Genomic DNA, 25,853 nt, shown 5'->3' with positions numbered 1-25,853 from the left:
AACTTTGAAGCTTGTATATTAGAAAAATCAAAACAGAAAAATGAAACAAACAAATAAAGTGCATAATTGTTGAGTAACAGTGTAAAACCCCTGTTGTCAAAGAATGAAAAACAAAAAAAACAGTATAATAATTAAATAAAGTGTATTTCTTAGTGTTCATTTTCATTTAAAAACTAAAACTTATTTGACATCTGAATTTCTTTGATGAGAATAGGTGGGTAAAAAAAGTAAAAGAGTAGGGGGAAATCAGTGAACCATGTGATCAGTATTGGTGATGCGGAATTAATTAAATTGCAAAATATCAAGTGATCACAATCACATGATCCAAAGTCATGCAATTTATCACTAGATAAAAATTGCTAGCTTTGCGAATTTCACAATTCATATAACAAATTGTGCAATTTTAGGCATGTAGTATTAAAAAAATGCAGGTAGTTGGGAAGGGGATAACATTATAACTGAACAAAAGAGGTTGCATCATGTTCTCTTTAAATTATGCATACCTCTTCCTAGGCCTTGTTTAAAAAAAAATGAAGCAACATACAAGCACTAATTATATAAAAAAATATTAATAATTTTGTATCATTGTTAACATGTGGACTACATAATCTACATAGCAATATCACTACCACATTTAAAACCTTGGGAAAGTGCATGCTTAGCTATCTAGTTGGTATGAAATTGAATAAGGCACGCATTATGTGTATTATACAAAAATAAAAGGAGACTAAGGAAGTTATTACAAAGTACATAAATGAAAGGGAGCCTACCTTTGAATTTAAGTCATTCACTTTCTCAATTGCATCCTCAACATTACCACATTGTTGCAAGATCTATGTTTGTTGTAGATCAATAAGGACAAGCAAAGCTTCAAAAAGGAATAGGATCTCTTGCACTCGCAAACACAAAAAATAAATAAATCTAAAGAGGATACGTTCAATTCTAGACTCCATTTGAAATTTCTCAGCAACTTCAACATTGCCCTTAGTGACAAAGGAAATTCATTACCAATTTATTCATGTCTTCTTTCCGAATCTTCACATCATTAAGCTTCTTCTCCAATTCTTCTCTTGTTATCACTTTCTTAGATGCAGCCTTTACACAGATAATAATTTGCAGGGACGTAAAACATTAGAATGTGATTGCCATGACATAGATTAGAATTACTTCACTTCCATGCAGTATGCAGAACATTATCCACAACAGTCCATTAAAATCAAAACCTGTTTGTTGCTAATTTGGTCGAAACAATAAAATCATACTCTCTTAATCCTTTACGCAAAGCAGATACAAAGTGGCGGTGCTAATTATAAAGTGAATAGTTATTATAAATGATAGTTATAATTGCTCATTAAGGGACTGAAATTACCGAATCAAACACATACAAAATCTTCAAATACTATGTTTTCTTTTTATTCAGTGGTAGCTAAGTAAGCATGGTCATGTGGATTTCATCTGTAGCAGTCAATCCAACCAAAGATAGTTAACTTTCAAATGAATAGTGAATAACTAGTAAAAAACTTCTGCATTCATTATAACATATAGTCTATAAATTAAACACAAATCATTCTTTTTTTTTTTTCAACTCTTAGTTAAGAGAGTTGCACAACACAGCAATGGCCACAAAGCTCTTTCTGACCCTCAGATTCCATTGGCTCAAAGCTCCTCCAAGCATCTCTGGTGGCTGAAGTGTCAAACATGTGCACCACAGACATGGTTCTCGGCACTTCCCCACCTATCCTATAACCTGCCAAGAAAAACAAACGAGTCCCAATTGGTGCCATAGTTAGGTACAAACGTTGATCATTAGAAGGGCAATTCTCATAATTGTTCTCAAATGTTGACAAATTTTGCTTGTGTGAACCATCAACTTCATTCCAAAGTTTCCCATCATAAGCCTCAATGTGTCCCTTCCATGCATTCAAACAATCCCCTGAGCTGAAAAGAGTACCATTCACTGCCACTATCTGATTAGGTGGAACATCCAATTGCCACATCCCCGCAATGAGGTCCCACTTCCCTGCTTGCATGTCATACACCTCAGCAGAACTACGTTCCACTATGCTTGCCATTGTCTTATTTGAGTCCTCCCTCTCAGCAAACCCCCCCACTATGTAAACCTTCCCTTGCCACGTCACCCCTATACACTTGTACCTCAAAATGTGCAAATTCGGCAAAGGGCTCCACGTGTCCAGCCCCGGCTCGTACACCTCAGCCGAGGCGATCCCATGCGCGGTTGCCAGCGTGGACTTCCCCCCCGCCACGTAGATTTTGTTGTCACAAACGGTGCACGCGAAATCATACCGTGCCACGCCTAGGGGAGCACAATTGAACCATTGGTTGGTCCTAATGTTGTAACGGAGAACATTTGGCACAACTTGGATTCCCTCGTCCACGTAGTCAGCACATTCATCGGACACGTGGACCATTTCTTTGTGACAAATTTGGCCACCAATTATGTAGATAAAGTCCCCTAGGGAGACTATTGCGAACCCCTTTAAGATTTGGTCATCAATTAGGCCAGGAATTGGGCCAACACAGGTCCATGTGTTGATGGATGGGTAATAGAGCTCAATTGAGTTAGGGAGGCTCACACCTGGGGTTGGTTCTCTAGGGCAAAACACAGCAACCACAACGTGATTGGAGTGAAAATTTTCTGGCGATGGTGGGGCTGTTGGTCTTGGTGGTGAAGGGAGTGAACCCATTGGAGGTTTTGGGAGATTATTAGGCTATAGTACTAGTGATATTTTTCACTTTGTAATAATTCCTAAGTTTTGTGTGTCAATGGCAACTGGGAAATGTAATAATATAAAGGTAAGGCAGAGATATAGAGGAAAGGTGACGGAGAAAACCAAAGAGCCTCGAATAGGAAGAACACGTGGCGGTAAAATCAAAGTGTTTTTCTTGTGATAACAGATCAAACATTGGGTGCTTATTATGCATAGTTATGTCTGTTTTTTTGGTCAGCACATGGGACAACCGGATTTTCCTATGTCCTTGTAGTTAGGAGGATTTGAACAATTTTTTGAATATTAAATTAGCCTCTCTCTGGCGTGGGTTTTTAGGTTAGGACTTAACTTATTTGAATAGGATATGTTTTCTCTTTTGGTAGCGGCACGGCAATGAGATTATGAGAGTGATTGGAAGATACATGAGCAAATGCAGCTAAACAGTGTTGTGTAATTTCAATTACACGCTACTTTGTTCAAATTACCAAACTAACATATCAATTTGATTTTTTCGACAGTGTTGGGGAAGAAGTGAAGAACCAAGCCAAACGCAAAACAAGAAAAAGTTGAAGGCTTTCACATTGCGATGAAACTAAAGAAGAGTGAAGGCTCACAATCACACAGCACACCCCACGAGAGAGAGGGAGTGAAAGATGAGATTTTGAAGACTCGCTTTTGGTGAGGGGTGGGAAAGCTTGGCATTGAAGGGCAGCTGAGAGTGACAGCGGCGGTTTGAGGAACTTCTCGAAGATAGCCATGATTAAGAACATGGAGATGAGAATGGCAGTGGCAACAAAGAGAAAAGAAACATCGTTGACAGAGTTGTCGAAGCTTCATCATATTCCTTTCTCTGCACTTCAAATAAGTTTTATGAACTTATTTTATGAACTTCACTTGGTTCGTGGATTACATGCCGTGAGCAGAATAAGAGCATGTGAGATTGTGCATGTATGTATGTTTTTCATGCAGCATTGTGTTCACCACTTTAGACAACTGCATATATGATTGTGTCAACTGCATTCTCAAACAAAGTATTCCGGAGTGTGCGGCGGTTTTCCGGCGGAGGAATATTCCGAGGGCCGGCGCGATTCCGTGCGGCGGCATCACAGGATAACGCGGGTGGACCTTTTCCTTTTGCCCTGCGTTGTTACGTAGTGATGTTATTATATTAGCGGCTTCAAAATCGCGCGCAATTAAAAAATTGGAAACCTAAAGAAATGATTAAATAAATAAATTAATTAATTTGCAATTCATGGATTTTTTTTTCTAGCGATGTACATTTGAATAAACAATTGATTAGTTACAGCAGGCTTTCGCTTCTGCAGAATTGACCTCCGTCTGCCATTGTTTTTTCTTGTTTTCTTTATTAGAATCCATTGCATCCACATTCACCTCATTAATCATTAATGTAAACTCATGTTTAATCTTATTCATAATACAACTAAGATCTCCTTATAATAAGAAGTTAAATAAAGATTTTAAGAAATTCATAAAAATAAAAATATGATATATAATTGTGTTACTCTTTTAATCTATTAAGACAATACATCAAACGCGATAATTCTAATAATATTAGCAAATTTATAATCGAAATAGATTACACGTCAAAAGAATTGATGTCTCCATCATCTTGTCAAGACAACATGAATTAAGACAACATGAATTTACCTTATTGTAATGAACTTATTTGTATCTTTTTTTTTTTTTTAACAATTTAATAAGTTAAAAATTTGACTTATTAGAATTTAATAAATTAAAGTTAAAACCAAATTTTAAAGTCTAAATTTTAAATTAGAATCAATTAACTAATGAAATTGTGGAGTTTAGTGTAGGGGTGGAGTTAAAATTTCAATTTAAGGGGCAGGCCAACTCAACATTGGCAAATAAAAATCAATAAAAAAAAACATATACATTTCTATGTACATACTATTTTAGGAAATTGAATTACTTTATCACTAAATAAATTTTTTTATACAAATAATTTTTGCAAAATGACTAAAATATTTTTAACAATATATATATATATATATATATATATATATATATATATATATATATATATATATATATTATTTTCTATCTTAAAGTGAGGGAGCCAAAAAAGCAAATTTAATTTAATAACACAAGTGAACTCCTAAAATTTAGAGAGGGCTGTGACCTCCCCCTCCCTCTGTCCTTGGTCGTGGTTACTCAGTATTTTTAAGAGATATTTGTTAAATATGATGTAACCATTGGTTACTATACTTATAGGAAATTTCTATTTTCATATTGTTTTCTATAACAACATTTGGGTATTATTTATACCTTTTTCACATTTAAACAATATCTATTACTTTGTTGATAAAAAAGAATTTACTTTATTTGACATATTTTTAATATATTGATCATAATTTAAAATGTTAAGTACAATATAAATTTCTTTTCCTGGTAAATAAGAAATTAGATTAAGGTAAGACATAACTTCGTGTAAAGTTAAAACTATTAACTTTTTTGAAGCTTTCCAACGAAATTATGAATCGCTTATTCCATATCCAATGCAAATTCACCTGGAAAGATATAAAACACCAAAAAAACTAATTAAATTTAAATTAATCCAAAATTATCCTTATTTTTGAATTATTTCAAACTACACAAATTAAGTAAAAGTATTTATACTTCAACATTAAATCATTCATAAGAAGACCTTAGCTCTGCTTTGTTAAAAAAAGTTCAAATTAAATTCTAAATTAGATTTTACATTAAAAAAAAATCAAACTTATTTTGATTAAATGGCCTTCTTTAGATTTTTTTAACATTATGGTATTGATGAAAGTATCCTTAAACTTCATTAGAACAAGTCTCTCTTAAAATTTTAACTACATTAAGGTTATTTTTTCCAATGTTGTTTTAAAATTGAGATTTGAGAATCAACAGCAACATCAAAATTGAATCAGCAAACATTAGTTAGTAGCCTTCTTTTAATATTTTAAATGAGGGTGAATTTAAATAAAAGCTTTAAAGTTGTAATAATTTTCTCAGTTTTTGTAAAAAAATCCACATAAGGCAAACTAATCACCGATGGAAACCCAAAAAAAAAAAATTATATTAAGTCGAATTTAAATGAATCTTTTCCTAATATATTAAGTTTTAGGAACATTTTAATTTTAATCTATATTTTGAACATGAAGAGAGAAAAAAAACTAATTTTATCCGTGTCCCAGACTATGTAGAATCCATATGGTGTATAGACATTTCAACATAACTAAACGTAATGGCATCCATACTTTAAAACTTCAATTCTAAAGTAGACATTCGAACTGTACTAGCTGCACCATAACTAGAGCATAGCAAATATCAAAATCCTGCAAATAAAACTTAACCTATATGAACTTGGGTGTAGACCTATTTGTTTCAAACACGTCTTTCGAATGACCGTTTCACGGAAACATGATCCTGCGTATATGGATGATGCTTGTAAATTGCAAACACTGTCCAAAACAATATGCAAGACTAGCCTTATTCTACATGATATCACGACTCCAATGTAGGCATTTACAAGATGAAACTAGCTTTAAAATCCAAATGCCATAGATGAAGCATCTAGTTTGTGCAGCATCCAATTTTCTTCAAAACTGAAGAATCATCTTTCACGTTTATAGTTTGTCCTTTAGACGGGACAGAAGAAGAACCGCCGTTGTCGCCAGCCTCAACTGCTCTCTTGCTCACTATGCGATATATCTGAGAAAGAACCTCAGTAAATGCATTTTCAACATTGGTTGCTTCCAAAGCAGAAGTTTCCATGAAGTAGAGAGACTCCCTCTCTGCAAAAGATTTTCCATCATCTGTTGGGACAGCAACAAGGTGTCGAAGATCCGACTTATTTCCAATAAGCATGACCACAATGTTGGGGTCTGTGTGATCTCTCAACTCTTTCAACCATCTTGCAGCATTCTCAAATGTAGCACGGCGTGTGACATCATAGACAAGTAAGGCTCCAACAGCTCCTCGGTAATAAGCACTAGTGATGGCACGGTACCTAATACAGAAACAAAATTCAAGTGAGTGGATGTAATAGCTGGCAAAGCAATAGAGAAATTCTCCACTCATTTGTACGGGTATGATTGAATGTTCTCTAGTACTAGCTGAAACAGAAATTTAGGTCTAGCTCAGCTTCTCATAGACATCTCAACAAAAATTCCATTTTACTCTTAATTACATCATTTGAGAACAGAGGATACCATTTTAAAAAGACAAAACTTAAGCAGTATCTTAAGTAAAAGTCCTACTGCTTTTCCAATTAAAATTGGAGTTTCACTTTGTTAATCTGCTTATTTAAGGTTGGTATTACAGCTCAGCATGGGTTATCCAATAAAAACTCATTTTAATTGAAGAATAACATCACAAGCACCTAGAGAATAACACTTGAGTTTTTTACCTTTTCAAAATTAGAACAACCTATGCTGAACATATGTTGCTTGAAACAATGTTTCCTTTAAAAATATCATCAGATCCATATGGAACACTATCTTTAAGTTTATTCAATTTTAACTGATAATAATAACAGATTTCATAGGTGCAGGAATTCCTATTATTTAGGAAATAGGAACCTCCTCTTTGATTAATGGAAGTCAAAGCAACTAGATTCAGCAGCTCCATACCTATCTCTATTTCTCAATATATCTATTTAGGGCGTGTTTAGAAAACTAGATTAATTAAGAAAAAGCAATCATTGAATAAGCTCTTATCAAATGAGAACTTATTCATAAACTTCAATCTGAAGCTTATTGGAGTTAGCTAAATGGATCTTATTTTGATAAGCTTCTCCATGAAGCATGCTATAAAAAAAATAAAAATAAAAACTTATAGAAACTAGAAAGGTCATAAGCCACTTCTATAAAGCCCAAATAAGCTCTTGCAAATGTCCCTAGAGTAGTGTATTATATAGAATTTTTAGGATAACATATGACACGTGAAACAAGTAATCAGCTGCATCCTACTATCCTAGCTACATAAAAAGTTGGTCACCACCTTGGTTTTAAAACATAAGTTCACCAGGAGCACATAGATTAGTAAGGGTAAGTTTTGCAAGATGCAGATGTACATTCAAAGCCAGTTGGACTGTTGTCCAAAATAGGGAATTTGAAGTAAATATGACAAATATATTCCTTGGATGTTCAGGTTCTTGAAGTTTGCATGTATAATTGTATGCTGATAACAATAAACTACGAGGAAATCCAAAAGGCAGGGAAATCTATAAGATAATAGCAAATTCATCTTATCCTATATTATTATATAACCTTCTATGTTGTTAAGGAACTAACTTTCAAAATTATATGAATTAGAAGCTCAAGGCTCAGTCTGCAAAGAATACTACCTCACAAAAGTGACTGTGTATATTGATCAGCTTGTTACTCATTAACATGATTCATATATTAAAAATTTAAAATAATTTTTAAGCAATATTCAATATTTATATATAAAATCAAAAATAGACTTGTGTACTCCAGTAGTCAATAGTAGAGTATGCTTATTCAAAAATTCTAATGACTAGGGCAAAACATATTTTGTTTCGGTAATTTCAAAATCACATCGATCACTAAAGCTAATTGGAGTTATTGAATAGAACATCCAAGCTTACATCATATATGGAAGCTAAGATGGGGGCAAACCATTGACTCTTATGTGGGCATTCATTTTAAACAGGTGTTCACCACTTCAATTTGGACTGTTTTGTCTGGTTCTCCTAGTTATTTGCTGTCGGCTAAATGGGCTTGACACCTAACTGGTTCACCAATTTTCCGGCTGAACCAATCAGACCGGTCAGTTTTGTATTTATTCAAATCTTGAAACAATGTTTCCTTGAAAGACTTAACATTGAGTAGATGTAGCAGGAACCAGGTCAGAAACCCCCATCATTTGCACTCCACCAACCCTGAATCCCTAGCCTCTCCATCCCCTACCAACTCTGCCTCAGCCAAAATTTCTTCCTGCACCCATCATTTCTGGCCAGTTTCCAGTGGCATACATCTTTTGCCAGCCACTTTCCATGATACTCATCGCTGTTACAGACATGTGTCTGTAGTTATGAAATTCTTACATTTTATCATTTGCAATTGACTACTACTACTACTATGGTATATAGTTTTAGTGTTTTATAGAGATAATAATGAAGCAATTAAAAGAGGGTGTAAGGTGTAAGGAAGAATTAGGAAGGAAAAAGACCTTTCTTGACCAGCAGTGTCCCAAATCTGAGCCTTGATGACCTTAGCATCGATGGTCAAGCTCTTGGTGGCGAACTCAACCCCTATGGTGGACTTGGACTCCAAATTGAACTCGTTGCGCGTGAACCTCGAAAGCAAGTTGGACTTGCCCACACCGGAATCGCCGATCAGAACCAGCTTGAAGAGATAATCGTACTCGTCGTCGCCCTTGTACCCTGCCATCGCTTATTCCTTACCCACGCTTCGATAAATTCCGATTTACGATTTCTCTTCTCTCGAACCGCACCGCTTCTCTTCTCTTCTTTTACTTTTACGCGCTTTTTCCTTCGCACCACCCCCGCGATACACGCTTCATTATTATTATTATTATTATTATTAATCATAAATTATTAATAATTATTATCCGGTCATTTCAGTTTCTTCGTTCTTAATTCTTAGATTTCAAGAATAACTTACATAACTCCTTCCTCAATTCTTATAAAATAGTTTCCTCGCAATTTGTTTCTGAAATTATTTAAGTAATTAATCAAGAATTAAAGTTTCTTATTTAGTTTCTAAACCGATATAATTTATGCCAAATTTTTATTTTTTTCCTGTTAAATATTTAATTCGTAATTTTCATCGTTTTATTTTTGAATTTGCAATATTAATTATTTAATTTTATAAAAATTGTACTTTGGATTTTTTTTTTTTAAAAATCTTCATCTATTAATCATTAAAATCAGAATATTAGTCATGATTTATATTAGCTAGTTAATATAAAAAATAAAATTGAATAATATTTGAACTAAATTTTATTTTAATTCTTTTTTTTATCATATAAAATGATAAAATGAGAATTAAAAGTGTAATAAATTATTTTAAATAAATAATATTAAATATTAATTAGTATATCATTTAATAATATTAGATCACAATGAAAGTTATAATTTTAATAATCAACGAATGAAAATTTTATAAAAATATTAAATATTTAAGTAATTAATCAAGAATTAAAGTTTCTTATTTAGTTTATAAACCGATATAATTTATGCCAAATTTTTATTTTTTTCCTGTTAAATATTTAATTCGTAATTTTCATCGTTTTATTTTTGAATTTGCAATATTAATTATTTAATTTTATAAAAATTGTACTTTGGATTTTTTTTTTTTTTAAATCTTCATCTATTAATCATTAAAATCAGAATATTAGTCATGATTTATATTAGCTAGTTAATATAAAAAATAAAATTGAATAATATTTGAACTAAATTTTATTTTAATTCTTTTTTTTATCATATAAAATGATAAAATGAGAATTAAAAGTGTAATAAATTATTATTAATACAAAGATGGATTTATGAACATGTAGTATTTGTACGAATTGCTAGCTGTTTTTAAGTAATTTTTCAGTAATCATGTTAACGTATTGCTTGAAAGTGAGCTACTAGTCAAACAGATTTTTAACGTTGCAATCACATACTTTTATTAAGTTATAAGAATGATAAGACAAACTACTTCTATGGTTTTTCTTTGCAGTGTTTGGAGTCATTGATTTTGAGTGCACGAGTCGTAAGTTTAAGGTTTTTCTTTGTCGTTAAAACATTTTGATTATACATGATTTTTTTTTTTGTTTGGAAGTAAATAATAGTAGGATTAGTGTATATGCAGGAGGTGCGTGTTTTAATCTTGTTCTTGTTGTCATAATTATAATTTTTTTCTTAAAAAGAATATATTATGTGAATTTAATCATATAAATAATATAATATTCGGCCAACAAAGTGTTGTGTAATTTAATTCGTCAATTTTAGAAGATGTTCATAAAAAAAATCATATAAATGGCAAGCGTTTTATAATATATAATGAAATTGTATAATTGCATATTGAGTCATTGATTTTGGTAATTTAATTGTAATAATTCATCACATGCATGCTGGTGAAATTCATGAGTTGGCCTGTAGAGGCCTACCCAACGTAAAATTCACTCATGATAACTTGTACAATTTCCATGGAATTGTGAAAAAAGAAAGAAAAAAAAGTTGTGGCCATTGCTTCTTTTTAGAACGTGTCCAATGCTCGTTGATTTTAACGTTTTTTACGCTAGTTGAATGGTGGATATTATACAATACAATTCTCTCGTGATTGCTTTTTTATTTGTAGAACTGAAATGTGACGCATAAGCGATGAATACAAAAAGATATCTACGAGAGAGATCAAATATGGACAAAAGTTTAAATTAGCCAACTAACTAGGGATAGAAGAAAATATAGAAAGAGATGAATAATGTTTTTTTTTTTATATTGAAAAGTTGAATACTACATTATAATGGAGGTAAAGGAAATATATGTAGCAGAGAGTGCCACAGATATAAATAAATGCAAATTGACAAATCCCTAAACATAGATTTGTTTTCATATTTTGTTGAGATAAAAAAGGCTACTTTGCTGAATTGATTTGTGACAGCATAGCTCCTTTAATTCTCCAATATCTCTCCTTCAATTGAGCCATAATTAATGAAATTCTCTTTGCAACAATTTTGTGCCTCATGATTATCATAATTGTTGTCCAAGGACATCTCGATTCTGTTAATACCCTCCCTCAAACGAGGCTGAGGTTGAAAGCAGAGTTTGGTCTGGAAATGCATGAGAGTAGCCTTTGACATCGGTTTGGTGAAGAGGTCAGCAACTTGATCATTGGTGGGAATGTAGTGAGTGACAAGGAAGCCAAGAGAAACTCGTTCTCGAACAAAATGATAATCCAATTCAATGTGCCTACTGCGAGCATGGAAAACTGGATTGATGGTCATGTGAAGAGCACTAATATTGTCACAATAAAGTATTGGAGGGGAGGCAAGGGAAATGTGGAGGTCTTTTAGGATGAATGTCAACCATGTGAGTTCAGTTGTAGTATTTGTCATGGCCCTGTATTCGACTTCTATGCTAGAGTGGAAGACTGTGTGTTGTTTCTGCGCACCATGAGATGGGGTTTCCTCCAAGGAATGTGCAATAACCAGTGGTAGAACGCCGAGTTGTAGGAAAACCTACCCAATCTGCATCAGAAAAGGCAAAAAGATCAAGTGTAGTGTTAGAAGTGAAGTGGAGACCCACATCGATAGTTCCTTTCACATATCTTAAGATGCGTCGAACCATTTTTAAATGCATAATTGTAGGAGAATGCATGAATTGGGACACATAGTTAACACTATATGAAAGGTCAGGGCGAGTGAGAGTGAGATATTGTAAGGCTCCAACAAGCCCATGAAAGTAACTTGGAGCATCAAGGGGAGTGTTATTTGACCCGATCTTGGTCTTGGCTTCAAGTGGTGTGCTCATCAGTTTATAATCAACCATGTTAGCTCGTTCAAGAATAGTAGTAGCATAGTGTGTTTGGGAGAGATGGAGGCCATTGTTTGTCGTGAGTATCTCAATGCCGAGAAAATGGTGAAGAGGGCCCTAGTGCTTCATGAAAAATTCAAAAATGTAAGAGTTGAATGAAGTCAGAAACTAGAGAGGTATTGGATCCTATAAGAAGTATATCATCTACATAAAGGAGTAGAACTAAGGAACCTACATCAGAATGCAAAATAAACAAAGATGGGTCAGCCAAGCTACAAAAAAAGCCATAATGAATAAGAAAAGAACTAAAGCGGTCAAACCAAGCTCGAGGAGCTTGTTTTAGGCCATAAAGAGCCTTTTGGAGTTTGCAATCATAGTTAGGGAATTGAGGATCAGCCATGCCAGGAGGTTGTTCCATGTATATGTTTTCAGAAAGTACACCATGCAGAAAGGAATTTTTAACGTCAAGTTGTCGAATAGGCCATTTCTTAACAAGGGCTATAGTGATGATTAAGCGGATGGTGCCTGACTTGATTAAGGGAGAGAAGGTTTCAGTATAGTCCACTCCATCAACTTGGTGGTATCCCTTTGCAACAAGGTGGGCTTTGAGACGATCTAGGGAACCATCAGGTTTGAGTTTTGATTTGAAGACCCATTTAGAGCCAATAATATGCAAGTTAGGGGTGCGAGGAACAAGTTTCCAAGTTTGATTCTTATGAAGGGCTTCAAGTTCTTCGCCCATGGCGACTTTCCATCCGGGATGAGCCAATGCTGAATGAATATTATGCGGGTTACGTGGGATGTATGCACAAGGCATGGTAATCAAAGCGTACTTTGGATTATGCTTTACAATTCCATGTTGTGAGCGCGTAACCATTGAATGTGCAGGTACATCATGTGGTAATTGAGTCGGGATAGAAGAAATAGGCTCAGTTTGTTGAGTAGATGTAGGAGTCACAAGCTCAAGCTCAAGCTCATCTTCATTCTGTAAATGATGTGAGGAGTGTTCAGGTTGCTCAACTTCAATTTGAGAGGACTGTTCTGGTTGGTCGAGGAGTGGAGTAGGGACCAGCAAGGCGGAAGAGGGCACTAAAGTTGTTGGTAACGGACATGAGCATGGTGGTGAAGTGAGAGTTGTTGCTGTCAAATCTACACAAGAATTGACATTAGTATGGGGTAGCCAAGAGTCAAATATACTAATTACATGTGGTGTATAAGAGGGAATTGTATTATGGTGATTGGTCTTATATGGAAAAATTAACTCATCAAAGACAACATGTCGTGAGATAAAAATTTTTTTACTAGAAGGATGAAAGCATTTATAACCTTTGTGTGTATCACTATATCCAACAAAAACACATAGAATAGTTTTTGGATCAAATTTGTGACGTCGTGTGTCCCAAGTGTAAGGAAAACATTTAGAGCCAAAGACTCGTAGTGAAGAATATTTTGGGTGAGTTCCATGTAAGACAAAGTAAGGAGTTTCATAATCAAGAGAAGAGGAGGGGAGTCTATTAATAAGATGCACGACTGTAGTAAAAGCTTCGACCCATAGAAATAAGGGGGCACCACTGTGGAACAACATAGTCATACCTAGTTCCCGTATTATTCTATGTCGTCTTTCGACCATATCTGTTTGTTCTGGTGTATATGGGCATGACACTTGATGAATAGTACCTGTTAAACGAAAATGAGTTGAAAGTTTGGAGTTGATGAATTCACCGCCTCCATCAGAATGAAAAACCTTGATTTCCTTGTTAAATTGCTCTTTAACATACTGCTCAAAGGATAAGTAAGCATTAACAAAATTAGATTTGTGTTGTAAAGGAATAATCCATGTATACTTGGAGAAGTCATCAACTAAACATGCATAATATTTGAATTTAGAAATAGATAAAACGGGGGTAGGTCCCCATAAGTCACAATGTATTTTTTCAAATATAACAGAGCTAGAATGCTCAGAAGAAGAAGAAAAAAGCAATTTACTAAGTTTTCTCAATTGACAACTATCACATAGATGTTTAGACCTCAAGGTTCTAACTACATCAATTAATCATTTATTCTTTAGTAATTGTAAAGCTAAGGTTTGAGGATGTCCTAAACGCTGATGCCAAATGTTTGCTGACCCAGATTTGAAGCGGTGAGAGAAATACAATTCAGGCATAGAAGAAAGAACATATAAGTCACCCTTGCGTCTCCCTGTGATCATCTTTTCTCCTATTTCTTGTTCCTTTACACAAAAATCAACATTAGAAAACTCACAATTAACAGGAAAATGTTTGGTTAGTTGGCTCACAAAGAGCAAATTTTTTGTTAAATCAGGGACAAGTAAGACATTATTGAGGGGTAGTGTGATATTCTTTTTCTTAATGACGGAGTCCCCAATGCCATGAATTGGTAGAGGAGAACCATCACCTATAAGAACATAATCTATACCTAAACATTGTCGAATGTTACTCAACATACTACTTGTACCTGTCATGTGATTGGAGGCTCCTGTATCCGAGATCCATTCAGTTTCAGCAATTGTGTTGTACAAGGTGAGTGTTGCAAGTGCTTGAGGGATATCATCAGATTTAGTTGGTTTCTTTGGCACCCACCAACATATCTTTGCTATATGGCCAACTACGCCAAAATATTGACATTTTTCATTCCGATAAAGATCTCGTTCCATAGGGGTTAGACGACGCTCTCCTGGTGGTGGGGGATGTCTCTGTCGGGTGGTCATGGTGTGTGGATTTTTATTTTGGTTACTTGGTTGTTGAGCTTGGAACCCTCACCTTGTAGATGTGAAAGTTTGAGAGTTCCCACGATTTTGAGGAAAAAAATTGGTGTGATTTTTGTTGTTGGCCATAGAAGGCCACTTGAGGAGGAAAACAAGTTTGCATAATCTTGGCACGACTGGAGAACGAATTGCGTCTTTGATCAAGGCTTTGGAGTTGAGAGATCAACTCAGAGTATGATGGCCTTGGGGGTTTTAGCATGGTTGTTGTGAAGGTTTCATATTCAGGGCCAAGGCTTGTGAGGAGATAGAATACCTTTTCTTTGTCTGGGACAGGTTTCCCAATTGCAGCAAGGTTGTCACATAAACCTTTGAAAATGCGAATATGTTCATTGATGGTTTGGTCCTCTTCCTTGCGGAGGTATGTGATTTGTTGACGAATTGTGAATTCACGTTCTTGTGAATCTTTTGCATATGCATCTTTGAGTGTAGACCAAACGGCACGGGAAGTATCGATGCCAACAACCAGCCCAAGTGCTTCTTCAGAGAGGGTGCCAATTATCCAACCTCGAAGAAGACGATCAGATTTTTGCCAAGTGACAAATTCATCGGTTAATTTTGGAACAAATTGTTCTGAGTTTGTGGTGTTGGTGGTGTATTGAGTGGGGGCTGGATTTTCATTTGTAAGATGGCCAACCATGTCTTGACTTTCTGCAAGGGCTAAGGCTTGTTCACGCCACAGTGGGTAATTTGTAGGGCTTAGTTTTAGAGTGATAAAATTGCTGACATTGAGGGATAAGGAAGTCACGATTGTAGAGGTTGTGGTAGTGTTCACACTGGCTCTGATACCAAGAAGAAAATATAGAAAAAGATGAATAATTTTTTTTATATTGAAAACGTGAACACTACATTACAATGGAGGTAAAGGAAATATATGTAGCAGAGAGTGCAACGGATATAAATAAATGCAAATTGACAAATCCCTAAACATAGGTTTGTTTCCATATTTTGTTAAGATAAAAAAGGCTACTTTGTTGAATTGATTTGTGATAGCACAACTCCTTTAAATCTCCAATATCTCTCCTTTAGTTGAGCCATAATTAACGAAATTCTCTTTGCAACAATTTTGTGTCTCATGATTATCATAATTGTTGTCCAAGGACATCTTGATTCTGTTAATAGGGATGACAAAAATATTTGTATCTATATGTATATGTGAATAAAATCTGTTATGAATAATAAATGAATAGTTCAAATGGATATCTATAGGTAATTGATGCAAGTATTTTTTTATATGTTTATAAATAGGGTGAAGATGGGTATAATAGTATTCATATACCAATAGGTATTACTATCCGTTTAATAAAATTTCTTAAATTATGATATTAATGTATTTTAAGTTATTAATTATCTTGCATTTTTTTTTAATTTTTTAATATCAACATAATTAACATTAAATACAAATTTAAAAGTTAATATTAATTTTTTATTTTTAACATTTTAATGATGTTAAATATAAACTTAAAATTATTTATAATATATAATTTTTTTATTTTTTTATTTTTTAAAAAAATTATAATTATCCATGAATATCCATAGGTACATATAAATATTAAAAAAAATTCATAAATATTTATTTAACAAATATATTCATATAAATATAAAATAAATATGAGATGAATTTTTATCCAGCAACCCATTGCGATGCCTACAACTAGCCATTGTTAAGAGTGCCAATGAATTTTCTTCTGTGTTTCCAATATTTTAAGAGCTATAGCTTGCATTTATTAGGCTCGGAGATCGACCATCAATTCCAAATCACACTTAGTAAAAAATAATGCTCACACACCCTCTCCTTATCTCCAACTCCAAAGCTTTATTGACACCTAAGAATAATGGTTTATTCCACTACTTATGAGTTTGTCATTTTATGTTACGAGCATATTCAAAGAGAATGGACAAACTAAATCTTTTGCGTAATATTTTTTATTAATAATGGGTTTAAAATTAGGATTTAGTTGAGAAAATCATATGGTAGTGAAGCACTTAGGAGAAGTATTACCATTTAAATAGCTTGAATATTTTTTTGGGCAGAACACTTTATTCTACATTTCATAATTTTTATTATATAAAATTATTAACGGAAGAGTAATTTTTCTTCTAACAGAATTTGCACAAATAGAAATCAATTTAGTCAATTTTTATTGACTCAAAATAATGGTTAATAAATAAACAACTATATTTTATACCCATGGTTGGATGAAAATTTAAGAAAATTAAAATTTTTGGTATTTGAATTATTTTGATTTCAATTCTTATCATTCTTAAAATATTTTATTTGGATAAGTCAATTCAAATTTTTTAAATTTTAACTTCTTAATTTGAATATGGTAATTTGATGATAAAATTGATTTTTAAAAATATATTCATATGTTGATACTTTTAAATTAAAATTGATAAAAACAATATACATTAACTAATTTTTAAATATTTAATAATTTTAAATTTTAATATTAGATAATATTTAATAATTTTTAAAATATTTTTAAATATTCAATAATTAAAAATACGAAGAGATGAGAGATAAAATAAAATATATAAGTAAAATATGAAAAAAATAAATTGAGAAATTTTAAATTTTTACTTTTTTTTTAGAATTTAAAATTCTAATATTTTAAGAAATTTTATAAATGTTTGGATTTTAAATTCTTTGTAAATTTTTCATAAAAAAATTTCACTTTAAAACATTTAAAATTCTTCAAAAAAAAATAAATTGTTGTATTTAAAATTTTCATTCAAACACACTAATAAATGTATTATCATTGATTTCGTACACAAATTCACTTTGACAATTTATATCTTGAAAATAAATGGTCTTTCATATTGGGTTAAAAATATCATTAATTTAAAATTTTAAAAGTATATTCATGAACATGATGAGAATTCTATCTATCTTAATATTAATAAGTGAATAAATTCCATACAACTTCCGAAACTGACTTATCAACCAAAATAATTTGAAATCCATTTCAAATTCAAATTTTAAAACTTACAGATGAGGGGGATCACGGACAGATACAATTTCTCTAGTCTGAAATTTAAAGGAGAGGAAGGAAAGAATTTAAATAGAGGGGAAGGGAAGGAAGGGGAGGGAAAGAGATAGTTGTTCGATGTAGAGGAAGAGAAAGGATGTAATACTTTTCTTATTTGGTTTACAAGGAAGGAGAGAGATTTTAAAAACCATTTACTTATATATCATTATAATTTTAAATTAAAAAATAAACGTAAGGATATGTTAGACATTATATTATAAATATTTTAAAATCCTTCCACTCCCCTCTAAATCCCCAATATTGGGGGGAGCTAAATTGGGTTATGAGGAATTCTGCTCTCTTTTCCTTTTTTTCATTCCTCCCCAACCAAACACTATGTTAGGATTCATCTTATAGTTTACATTCAATTTTAACTTGTACAATAATTTTTTTTTCCTCACTACCATATTGGATACAATAGGTTGAGATGTACACACACTCCAATAAGAAGTTTCAATGGGTAAATCCAAAAGTAAGTGTTTTGAATTTCAAACATTAATATGTTATAAAGTTGATGCATTTTGAATTACCAATAATATTTAAATTTTTCATTATATTATTTTTATGGTCTCATGGACAAATAGAAAGTTATGAATGCGGATATTATGTTATGAACATGATGCTTATTATTGTTCAAGCAAACAAGTAGATGCGTAGATTATTGTAAGTTTTTAATGATGTGTATTTGGTTTAAACTTGAATATATAAAGTATATTATTTCATGAACTAAGGTGTATTTCATTTACATTTGCAATTCTTTCAAGATTCATCATCATCGTTTACCGACAACATAGACGGCATACAAGAGTTATGAGTGAAATTCTTCCTTGAGACTACTAAAGGTTGTTACTTGATTAATTAGTTTGTAACATATTTTTTAGTTTATTAGGTTTTATATCATTATGTTCAGATGTTCTTAGTTAGTTGATATTATGATTATGTTAGGTAGAAAATTTGAATGTACTTAACATCAATTTAAATCATTTTTAGTTAGTTTATGTACTTATGATGTACTACATATACATTAGTAATATATATGTAATAATTTAGTTCATTGAAGACTCATTATTGATTGTCTGGAATTACAAAAAAAAAAAAATTGATGTGGACCCTTTTTCCGCTAATGGTATATCAATTCATTAAATATTTTATGGAGAGTAAAGTATCGTTTTTTCAAAGACTCACACAATACTCAATAATAAAATCACAAATTATGCATGAAGAGAGATATTTTAAGTAACAAATAGATAGTTTGAGTTTTAACTACAAATTTAAAATATATTTTTGATATTTTTCTAGGTTATATAATCGTAGATAGTAGAATGAAAGATTAAAAATATGAAGTGTTGAGAATAAATTATACCAAACAATATTCCTTTTTCATAAATACTTATATGTTATCTTTAAAACTTCAAAACCAACATTAGTTTATAAATGTTCTCTTAACCCTAATTCTTTATGTGAAAAGAACCTAAGTTCCTTTATTAAATGAAAATTCCTTACACATTTAAAAAAATAACTTACATTAAGTAATTGAAACATTAAAGATGATTAATAAATCATTTTCCTTCCTGAAATAAGGTTCAAGACGCGTGTTACTTCAATTCAATATTAAAAGTGTTTTCTAATCACACTATATCAAAATCATAAATTATGTCATGGATGATGGCAAGTAGTAAGCATAGAAGTAAGAACATTGACATCGAAATACAACGATAAATATATTAACCAAAATAAGTACAAAAGAATAAATTTAATTATATTTCATCTCAACAATAGAGGAATTAGCTACTCATTTCCATATGATGCATCCAAAATACAAAAGAAAATGGAGAAATGGAAAGTCATAGGAGTAGGGAGAACCTCTTATCTCAATGAAACAATGTATTTTTGTTTAGGAACCAAATGATAAAAATAAAAAATAAGAAAAAGACTTCCCCCACCTACAGCTTAAAAATTTTCAAAGCACTCCGTTTTTAGTAACAAATTGTTTGACAATTAACTTTGCTCCCTAAGCGAGCTATGTTTGACAAAAAGAGAACACGGGTGACGTTCTCCATTGTTGCACAAATACAACACTCCATTGTTTAACATTGATTTAATAATCATATTGTAATAAAATAAAATATGTCTCACGTGAAAACCTTAATTTTATATTTTATGTGAATGAATTTTGATAATTAAATTGATTACAAAATTTTAATAAAATAAACAATTAATATATAGACCAACCAATACATGACTATTCTTCACTTAATTATAGGTCTCAAATTTAAGTTTTAGTATGAACTGCATTAAATATTCAAAAATAGAATTTTGTCATATATAACAATCTTATTCGGCTCAAACAAAATTTCTTTCGGTGACAAATACATGTGGTCTTTATAAAAAAAATCAAATAAAATGAAAAAATACAAGCAAAATAAAAATAAGAACTTTATTCTTTACAAGAATTGCTTACTTGATTTTATTTGGATTTCTTTATTAGTTGTCGTCATTTGCTAGCCTATGAATATCAATTTTAATTAAGTTAATAAGCTATTAAGATTAATTTAACCAAAAAGGAAAATTAACCGTCAAAGAAAAGAAGAGAAAAAAATTCAACCCATGTTCTTAAAGGAATGTGGAAAAATTTCAAGATCAAATTTGGACACTCTAGTATACAATTAATCAAATTGACACAAATCTACAACATGGTTCAGTCAACATTTTGTATCCTAGTCATCTCCACAACAGAGAGTTTTATCAAGGTAAATATTGATGGCAACTCTGTAGGCAACCCGAAAGTTTCAGGTTTTGGTGGACTTATTAGAGATTCTTATGCTCAATGGAAGATCGAATTTTCAAGCTATAATGGGATAGCAACGAATATGAGTTTTGAACTTATGGTCATTACCATGGGCTTCAAATAGCCTGAAATATGGGGTTTAGAGATGTTATTTGTGAATATGATTCTCTGTCGAGGGAGTATTCCTAATGACATCCTTATGGTTCTATTTTGAACAACACTAAACAATACATGTGTAGAAATTGGAATCTTACCTTCAATCATATTTTGAGGGAAGGGATCCAATGTGCAGATTGGTTGTCTAAGAAGGGTTCGTCATCTACTACCTCATGGTTCAAGTGGGAGCTTTATCTTCCACCTTTGATTTCAATGCTTGAAGCTGACATGCGAGGTGTAGTCTTCACTATAGTGTAGTTTCTGTGTCTGTTACTTCTTTTTTATTTCAAATGATTAAAAAAACAGGAAAGGGATGAATAGGGTAGTGACCCAATAAGGAGCCCACGGACCAGCAGTGGCTAAGTTTTAGAAGACCAAAACATGACAATTCAATGAGAGTAAGACCCAATCATATAAGCAAAACCCATTCACATTCATAAATGATTATAACTCACATCAAACAAAAACAAATTAAAACCCAGCAGAATATAAACAAAATAAAGGCAAAAACAAATTGAAGAAAGGGAACACGAGAAACATACACCATAATTATAATAATAATAATAAACTCATATAAGACAATAATAAGATGCCACATAATCTCATATAAGACAAATATTAGATAAAATTATTTAGATGTAATTATATTATTTTTAAATAAAATTAAAATTTTATTTAAATAATAAATATAAATATACATTAATAAAATCTATATTTATATTTAATGTCAATCTCATTAATATATATATATATATATATATATGTCTATTATTCAGTAAAACTTCAACTCTAATAAAATTCAATTCTAATAAAAAGGAAATTTTTCTCCATTTATACACCTGTAGAATGCTAATAAATTTCACACTGTATCATTTTCCACGGTTTCTGAAAACTTGGAAAGTAATCACCTGAGCAAATCTTGAAGCTTCTGACAAAAGCTATCAACACATGCAGACTCCAAATTATGGCTTACCAAGAAGTTCCTCACTTTGGCATGATTTTCCCTGACTTCTCTGCCAACCTCATTCTCCTCATCCATCACAACTCTCACACCTTTGCACACACTATCTTTTGTGAAAAACCCATCTTCTTCACCCTTCTCCACTTCAACCCCAACCCTTAAGATTCCACCCATCATCCTAGCATTAACTATGTGATCACTGTCCAGTTGTGGAACCAACACTATCTGACACTTATTCACTAGTGCTTCTGTCAATGAACCAGCACCACAATGTGTTATGAAGCAACCCACTGAAGGGTGTTCCAAAATCAGTTGCTGTTGTATCCATCCACTGTGGACAATTCCTCTCCCTTCAACTCTCTCTTTGAACCCTTCAGGGAGAGCAGCTTCAATTGTTTCAAACCCTATTGGAGTTTTCAGAACAGCCAAAAAAGGCAGGTTTGTAAGTTCAAGACCCAACAACAATTCTTGGAACTGATCATGTGGTAATTTCCATTCACTCCCAAGTGCACAATAAATAACTGAACCTTCCTTGAACTTTGCAAGCCATGAACCCCATTTTTCATCTAAAACAGTGTTGGGTGGCTCAGGTATGACAGGTCCTGAAAGTAAAACAGGCTTCCCAAACTGCTCCTTAAGGTAATCAACATAAGGCCCTTCGATTTCCCTACAACCTTTGAATCCAATTGCATCTGATAGTCTTAAACCATTATACAAGCGGTTATAAAAGAGAACACCGCTACCAAACTCCCAGTTTCTTTTGGAAGCAAGGTACTTCGCTTCATGAGCATGAAGCTTGATGGATGAAGTAGGGTAGCCATGTGGGGGATGCATGAGATCATGTTGAGTTAAGTCACCACCTATCATGCAAAAATACAATAAGCTATATTGTAATATATATATATATATATATATATATATATATATATATATTTTTTTTTTGGTGTTGAAGTAATATATCAATATAATAACTATAAAATATACTATTTCTATTTTTATGTATAAGACTCAATTATTTAATTCATTAAAATTAATAAAAATAATTAATTTAGTTGATACAATACATTTGTCCTATATATATTTTATAAAATTATTTTTATATTACTTTTTTTAATTAATATTCATTTTTCTCTTAATCAATTAAAATGATCTTTTTTAAAAAATTTATAATTAATGTATTTTTATCAAATTAAGAGATTAATTAGAAAAATTAGTCTAAAAGTAATTCATATATGAAACAATATAAATTAAGTCTTATATAATGAAACAAACAATTATTTCAAATTAAATCAAGAATAAAAATGATAATAAATGTGTAATATAAGTTTGATCAAAATTTATAAATATAATAAATATATTGATCAAAATTCATAAACATGATAAGTATATTATTGTAAAATTCAAATTAAAAGGTTAAAATATTTTTTTAATTCTTATAATTTCACTTATTTTATCTTTTGGTTTTTTTAGTTTCTATATTTTTCTTTTTCAATTATTTTTAATACTTATAATTTAAAATAGAACTTTTTAGTTCTTATATTTATAAATTTTTTTGATCTTTTTAGTCCTGATATTAATTTTTTTTTAACGTTATCATTTTTGTGTTAACGTGATAAAAATATTGATTGAACTTTGTGTATATGATGTTAAATTTATTTTACAAGAGTTATTTAAAATTATGTCTCTTAATACTTAGTGTCTCTTATAGCTTTACATGTGTGGTCCATTGTTAAGACACTATTATTTTACACTCATAAAATTAAAATTTTTTACCAAGTTAATACAAAAAACAACAAAACAAAAAAAAAATTTAACATAGAGAATAAACAAATTAAAAACTCCAAATACATGAATTAAATTATAAAGACTAAAAATAACTAAAAATAAATAAATATAAAGATTAAAAATATCAATTTTAATTTATAAAAACTAAATAAAATAAATGAATCAATTAAAAAAGTATTTTAACCAACTAAAAACATACATATATACTAACCACTGTGTTGCATCCTTGCTGGGGTTGTAGTGTAAGATATTGTGGCTGGGCTAACGATGTGATATTGAAAAGATTTGATTCCCAAGCGACGAGTCATGTTTGGAAGCCAATATGTGAAGTCAAAGAAAACGATTTGTGGCTTTAGATGAAGGAGGAGAAGTTCTATGTCGTTCTCTGTGCGGTCCATGGCTGTCATAATGAGTGGAACTAAGGGGAAAGAGACATCGGAAGTGGTTTCTGCGCCATGGGGAAGGCCATCAACATGAGGAACGTTGATAGGGTAAAAGGTTATGAGATGTGGATAAAGGTTGAATTGCTCTAACTTGGCTTGTGTTCTTTTGGGGATGAAGAAGGAGACTCTGTGTCCCCTCTTTGCTAATTTGTTTGAGAGGTGCAGATATGGAGTTAGGTGCCCCATTGCGAACCATGGAAACATTGCTATGTGCAGAGAAGGTGAATCCATGGCTGCCAGAACCGATTACCAATGCGAAGGCTCGCCTCAGATAAAAGATAATGGTGATTTGGTGCAGTGGTCGTCGGTTGTATAGTAAAGTGAAGTGATGAAAAGCATTTAATGTATATATTAGTTTGTTTGTCCATTTGTGAAGGTAGCCAGCTGTCCTTGTCTTCTTGGTTGTCTTCTTTGTCAAACATTGAAAATTTGAAATATAGTAAAAAAATGGATACACGAGAGTCGACAATGAAATAAAAATTAATAATTTAGTTGTTAACAGAGAAATTCATACTTTATTTATGATCGCATATGCATATTAATTATTTCAACCTTTAACTGCTACTCTCCCAGAACTGATATATTAAAAAAAAACCCTTAAAAAGTAAACTTTATTTAATATTATTAATCTAAAAATATATTCATAATAATAAATGAGAATATTATAAATGCGATTAAGGATATATTTTTTTAAAATATAATGTATATTTTATTTAAAATTGTAAAAATTATATATATTTAATAATTTTTTTAAATTTACGTAAAATTAATTATTTTTGTTTATGTATAGGTCTAGAGGGAGTACTATTGTAGATCATAGTAATTTTCTATTTAAATATAATAAATCATAATACCTATTTATAAGGCTTAATTCATAATAATTATTTGTTTTTTTTATATAAAATTTAATTTATATTATCTCGTATATTAATTATTTTTATATTAAAATACACTTAATCAAAATGTACTATCTTAATTTGATAAAATGTAATAATTGTAAATTATTTAAAAAAATATATACTCTAATTGCTTAAAAAATATGAGTATTAATTATGAAAGAAAAATAATATAAGAATAGTATATATATATATATATATATATATATATATATATATATATATATATAAATATGATATATGATATGATATTGTTTTTTTTGATATTCAGTAAGAGTCTCTTTAGATGCAAGTTAGACAAAAGTCATTTTGAGAGTTTTTTTTATTAAAAATAAAGAGTATTTTTTTTAAAGAAACTTTCAAAAAAAATTATAAATTTATATTTAAATATGTTCTAAGGTAACTATTTTTTTTTAAATTTTAATGAATTAGCAAATTAGATCTTATATATAGAAATTGTGGTAATAATTAAAAAGTATATAAACTTAAAATACGAACCTTTTCGAATCCTTCTAAGAAATACGGGTGGTTTGATGCATGTTTTAGTTTGCATAAACTTAAAATATATTAATTGTAACGTTAGAAATAATGGTGATTTGAAGTATATACCATATAAAATCAAACCAATCAACTGTTGGCAGATTCGTGTAAGAAACACTCTGTTCTACATTTGAATTAAAATAAGAGTTAATCAGTGTAAATTTTTTTACATTTACAACTAATCATATCTTTTAAAATTACTTATTTTATTATTATTTCATTAAATA

The 25,853-nt window shown here is 31.2% G+C and overlaps 3 protein-coding genes across 3 annotated transcripts; all 3 read right to left on the bottom strand.

The window, feature by feature from the left end:
• Positions 1 to 1,506: 1,506 nt before the first annotated feature.
• On the bottom strand, positions 1,507 to 2,832 carry LOC109816506 (F-box/kelch-repeat protein SKIP30). The gene has a single exon (XM_020381550.3). The coding sequence runs from the start codon at positions 2,703 to 2,705 to the stop codon at positions 1,593 to 1,595; it is 1,113 nt and encodes a 370-aa protein (XP_020237139.1). The 5' UTR covers positions 2,706 to 2,832; the 3' UTR covers positions 1,507 to 1,592.
• A 3,135-nt stretch (positions 2,833 to 5,967) lies between these two features.
• LOC109816492 (ras-related protein Rab11D) lies at positions 5,968 to 9,275 on the bottom strand. Its single transcript, XM_020381538.3, has 2 exons — positions 8,931 to 9,275; positions 5,968 to 6,744 (listed from the first exon to the last, which is right to left on the bottom strand). The coding sequence occupies exons 1-2, from the start codon at positions 9,149 to 9,151 to the stop codon at positions 6,309 to 6,311; spliced, it is 657 nt and encodes a 218-aa protein (XP_020237127.1). The 5' UTR covers positions 9,152 to 9,275; the 3' UTR covers positions 5,968 to 6,308.
• A 12,425-nt stretch (positions 9,276 to 21,700) lies between these two features.
• LOC109816497 (cyanidin 3-O-galactoside 2''-O-xylosyltransferase FGGT1) lies at positions 21,701 to 24,516 on the bottom strand. The gene is made up of 2 exons (XM_083065326.1): positions 23,959 to 24,516; positions 21,701 to 22,822 (listed from the first exon to the last, which is right to left on the bottom strand). Exons 1-2 carry the CDS (start codon positions 24,419 to 24,421, stop codon positions 21,906 to 21,908), a joined length of 1,380 nt encoding a protein of 459 aa, XP_082921452.1. The 5' UTR covers positions 24,422 to 24,516; the 3' UTR covers positions 21,701 to 21,905.
• Between the last annotated feature and the right edge of the window lie 1,337 nt (positions 24,517 to 25,853).

The sequence above is a fragment of the Cajanus cajan genome, chromosome 10 (assembly GCF_000230855.2).
Source record: "Cajanus cajan strain Asha chromosome 10, NIPB_CcT2T_4, whole genome shotgun sequence".
NCBI classification, from domain to species: domain Eukaryota; kingdom Viridiplantae; phylum Streptophyta; class Magnoliopsida; order Fabales; family Fabaceae; genus Cajanus; species Cajanus cajan.
The sequence above is the reverse complement of the archived record's forward strand: the minus strand, read 5'-3'. Positions and strand labels throughout refer to the sequence as shown.

Bases quoted from the DNA above. Each gene is read 5' to 3' on its own strand.
- LOC109816506 (XM_020381550.3), bottom strand. From the start codon at position 2,705: ATGGGTTCACTCCCTTCACCACCAAGACCAACAGCCCCACCATCGCCA.
- LOC109816492 (XM_020381538.3), bottom strand. From the start codon at position 9,151: ATGGCAGGGTACAAGGGCGACGACGAGTACGATTATCTCTTCAAGCTG. The intron at 6,745-8,930 runs GTCTTTTTCCTT...TTTCTGTATTAG, and splicing joins GACACTGCTGGTCAAGAAAG to GTACCGTGCCATCACTAGTG.
- LOC109816497 (XM_083065326.1), bottom strand. From the start codon at position 24,421: ATGGATTCACCTTCTCTGCACATAGCAATGTTTCCATGGTTCGCAATG. The intron at 22,823-23,958 runs GTTAGTATATAT...TTTGCATGATAG, and splicing joins AGCAAGGATGCAACACAGTG to GTGGTGACTTAACTCAACAT.